This window comes from Bidens hawaiensis, unplaced genomic scaffold (genome assembly GCF_021521415.1).
Source record: "Bidens hawaiensis isolate Kalapana, Puna unplaced genomic scaffold, B.hawaiensis_p1.1 tig00015201_1, whole genome shotgun sequence".
Classification (NCBI taxonomy): domain Eukaryota; kingdom Viridiplantae; phylum Streptophyta; class Magnoliopsida; order Asterales; family Asteraceae; genus Bidens; species Bidens hawaiensis.
The window spans coordinates 436,269-440,312 of record NW_027492350.1 but is presented as its reverse complement, the minus strand read 5'-3'; the positions used below and the strand labels follow the sequence as shown (position 1 = coordinate 440,312).

The 4,044-nt window shown below is 36.8% G+C and overlaps 1 protein-coding gene across 1 annotated transcript; it reads right to left on the bottom strand.

Moving 5' to 3' along the window:
• Nucleotides 1-1,456: 1,456 nt before the first annotated feature.
• Nucleotides 1,457-3,806, bottom strand: LOC143548597 (shikimate O-hydroxycinnamoyltransferase-like). The gene is made up of 3 exons (XM_077039715.1): nucleotides 3,718-3,806; nucleotides 3,222-3,638; nucleotides 1,457-2,466 (listed from the first exon to the last, which is right to left on the bottom strand). Exons 2-3 carry the CDS (start codon nucleotides 3,627-3,629, stop codon nucleotides 1,570-1,572), a joined length of 1,305 nt encoding a protein of 434 aa, XP_076895830.1. The 5' UTR covers nucleotides 3,630-3,638; nucleotides 3,718-3,806; the 3' UTR covers nucleotides 1,457-1,569.
• Between the last annotated feature and the right edge of the window lie 238 nt (nucleotides 3,807-4,044).

Here is a 4,044-nt window from a genome sequence, read left to right as displayed (position 1 = left end):
TTTAAATTCTCTTGAGCACTAGCACAAGTAGGGTTCCTGCCTTAGTCCATCATTAGTTGATTGCTTTAAGTCTCAATAAAGATGGCTCCACCAACCCCTTGTCACTAAATAGATTTGATTTTTCGTATTTAATAATAGAAAGGCTTACCATGATACGTTTCTTATTAAAACATGTGCATCCATTTACAATAATTAAAGTATAGCATCTTAGTGCAAGTTAGGTGTGTAGTGTGTATGGTACTTGGTCGGTTCAGTTATCACTTATCAACCAAATTAATAACCTCAACCAAATTAATGAATCTGTTTTTTTTTCAACTGGTTCGGTTTGTCCATTTATCTTTTTGGTTTTCGGTTCTATTCGGTTAATAACCAAAATCATATTTGTACTAAAAATTTTACTTATAAATACATGAAATGGATAATTGAATACATGAATACATAAAATGAACGGAGATAGACATAAATATAAGAAATGGTGGTAAAAAAACATGAAATGAAAGTATAAAGGTTATAATAAATATACAAAAATATGAACTATTTGGTGTGATTCGGTTAACCAAGGGTATAAAAATCATTGATAAACACTTTTTGGTTATCGATTAGTTTAGGTTCAGTTTTGTCTGTTTTTTATTCGGTGTAGTTAAGTCAGTTATTACAAACCCCTAGCAAGTAGAGGTGCACAAATCAGGTTTTTTAAATACCCGGGTTCGGGTATGGAACCGGGTTCGGGTATGGAACCGGGTTCGGGTATGACCGGGTATTGGGAAATCAGGTATTGGTAATACCCGGGTTGGGTTCGGGTCCGTTATTGTCTCTAAAAAGCATACCCTATGTATCGGGGTCAGGTCGGGTATAAAGCCGGGTATTTGAATACTTTATTTCCGGGTATTGAAAATACTATATTTTCAGGTTTTTTCTGGCTTTTTTTTCGTGTATTTTTCGGATATGTATTGGATTTTTTAAGGGGTTGCACCTTTTAGGATTATTTTTCTGGGTATTTTTCAAGTAATATCGGGTATAGATCGGGTATTTGAAGGACCCAGTTCCGGGTAGTTGTAAAACCTAGTTCGAGTATGGAACCGATTCAGGTTTTCATGTATTACCGGGTACGCTTTCGGGTATCAAAACCTCGGGTATAAAACAACCGGTTTTGGGTAGTTTTATCGGGTCCGGTTTCAGGTTCGGTTTTTTTTTCACCTCTATTAGCAAGTGGGCAAATATTATCGTGTACCCGCCTACTGGGCCCGGGGCTCATGCCCACCAAGACATAGCCCATTGGACTTTAAACCTCGTTCTGGTCCACCCTTCATTTTATAATTTCATGGCTATTATTCAATTATGCATCCATTTTTTCATCTTTTCTTAACAAGGTTTGATTGAAACTTTAAATGTGATGGTCAAATATATATATGTTATATAATATACAAGACCATTCTTACTTACAATGATGTAAAGATAATAAACCGATAAGCTGACTAAAAACTATTCAGCCTCCACTCACATACAACAATGTGTCTAGGAAAGGTTTTATGAATGAGTAATATAAAGTTATAAACTCAAATAACCATTTTAGATATCATACAAGAAGCCACTAAAAAGCTTCATGTGTTCAGCTTGTAGCGAAATCGCAATTGACATGCTCCCATCATTAATCGGGCTCGGTAACACAAAACTCAATCCTTCATAAGCTATCCCTCCCGGCCCCATAAATATGGGCCGGCCCCATCCAAAGTCCGCATTATGAATAGGAAGTCTAGCCCAACTAGTAATCCCAAGATTCGGGCACTTAAAAGTATGGGCCCCACGAACCAACGCCTTTAGATCAGGTTGAAGTTCTAAATAATCAAGTGCGGATCTTAAATAATCATTGTCCATCCTTACCAACGCGTCGTGGATTTTACCTGCGGCATACCATGTGGGCTTTGATATTAAATCATCAGCTACTGCGATCGGGGTGGTGGTAAATATCACGTTCCCAAAGTAGCCAGGTGGGAGTGATGGGCGGAGGCGGGCCCGCCCGTCAGTTGCAATGTATAGCTTCGTGTCCTGATCATCATTCAGGCCACGAGCTTTACACACACACCTCCACACATGGCCCGAGAGCATCTCATACGAGCTATAACTAATAGTGTTACCAGCTTCTTTTGATTTTGCTTTCAGGGCGTTGAGTTGGTCTCGAGTTAACTTAAAAATGGAGACCGCGGTCTCAGGAACTTGTTGATCGGTTGAGGTTTCGGGTGTGTTTTTCATAGACGGGGCGGGTTGGTACTCGACGTGGTCAAAGGTGGGCCGGGGAGGGTCGTTAGCGCGTAAAAGGGTCCGGTCAATAAAGGGTGGGATGGTTAGGTCAAGGCCTCGAGCCATGTCGGACCATGTGTTGATGAAGTGCAACCCGGATGCCCCGTCAGCAGCGTGGTGTTGCATACCAACTCCTAGTGACACCCCACCACATTTGAAGTATGTGACCTACATTATCATACAACAAATATATGGTTAGTGGTTTGACTAATTAATTATTATTATTATTATTATTATTATTATTATTATTAATTAAAATGTTACGATGAGGTCAGCATGACGTCATTCTAATTATTGGTAAACATGTATTCCAGAAAGCTTATGAGAAAATAAAATTCTTTTTAGAAAATGATAATTTCTTTTAGAACAAAATATATATTATAAAACAATAAATAATTAAACACAGTGGTGTGGGTGGTGTTGTTCGGAGTGGTTTTTGTTTAAAACGAACCGGAAACCAAAACTTCGGTTTTTTAGTATTTGAAACCGTTCAGTTTCGGTTTTTCGGTTACGGTTCGGTTTCAGTTTTTTCGGTTTTTGCCAATCGATCTTGAAAATTTTAGGTCAAAAGAAAGTTTTTCAAAAAATAATTTATTTACGTATAAATTTTTTTGTTAATCGTAAAATAATAGACTATTAAACATTTTACCAAAAATATTTAAGTTACACGTTTATTAAACTCTTATAAATTAATTAATATAAAATATAAAAAAAACAAAAAATTTAGGAATTCGGTTCGGTTCGTTTTTCGGTTTTTATTATATGAAAAACCAACGTTTTGGTTTTTAAAAAACAAAATCAAACCATCGATTTTTGTTTCGCTTCGGTTTGGACTTTTCGGTTTTTTCGGTTCCGGATTAGTTTTTTCGGTTTCTTACACACCCGGTGTGATACATGAATATAAATCGACCCATGGTTAATACCTGCAAGACTAGCAACGGATAGGATTCAATTCCTAGCGAATAATCAACGGATGGAATAAGTTGCCTAAGTTCTAAAGTGGGCGCAAAGTCACCAAAATCATCCACCACACCATCAGACTCGGCCTCCACAAACAATACGCCTTGTCCTTGACAATCGATCTCAATTCGACCATCTTCGTCTCTTTTCAACCGCCCTCCCATCGGGTAAAACGGGACCAACGCCTTACTCAAGGCATCTTTCATCACCTTCGGGTCAAAGAAGTTGGTAGCACCATTAGGCCGGTAAAAATACACACTAGGTGTATGAAAATTCGGGACCACTAGGTCAACATTCGAGTTCCATAGATTAATTTTCGGTGTCTCCTCGTTCGGTCTCACCATCGTTGATTCTCTAACCTCCATCTTCATATTAATGATCTACATATAAACGTAAGATAAATATGACAACATGAAGAATAAAACCATCAAATATAACATAAGGTATTATGTTGTTTACCTTAAAAGAACAAGGACAAATGGTGAAGTGAAATGTGTTGGACAAAATGTTTGATTTATTTAGGATCGGTGGTGTGAATTTGGTGTGAAGTTGTCTTGAGTTGGAGATTAAATTATGAAAGGTGAGGGTGGAATTTATACTATAAGGTCTCACCAACCCCGCCTAAAGAAGATGGCCTAATAAATAAAAGTTGCAATAAAATTACAATATAATATTATATTACAAATTTACATACAATTAAATAAAATCATATGTATAAGTGTATAAAATTACAATATAACATTACAAATTTACATACAATTAATAGGTTAATATTTTGTAACCAAA

Coding starts and splice junctions, on each gene's coding strand:
- LOC143548597 (XM_077039715.1), bottom strand. CDS start 3,629: ATGAAGATGGAGGTTAGAGAATCAACGATGGTGAGACCGAACGAGGAG. Junction 2,467..3,221: donor ATCCGTTGCTAGTCTTGCAG/GTATTAACCATG, acceptor ATGATAATGTAG/GTCACATACTTCAAATGTGG.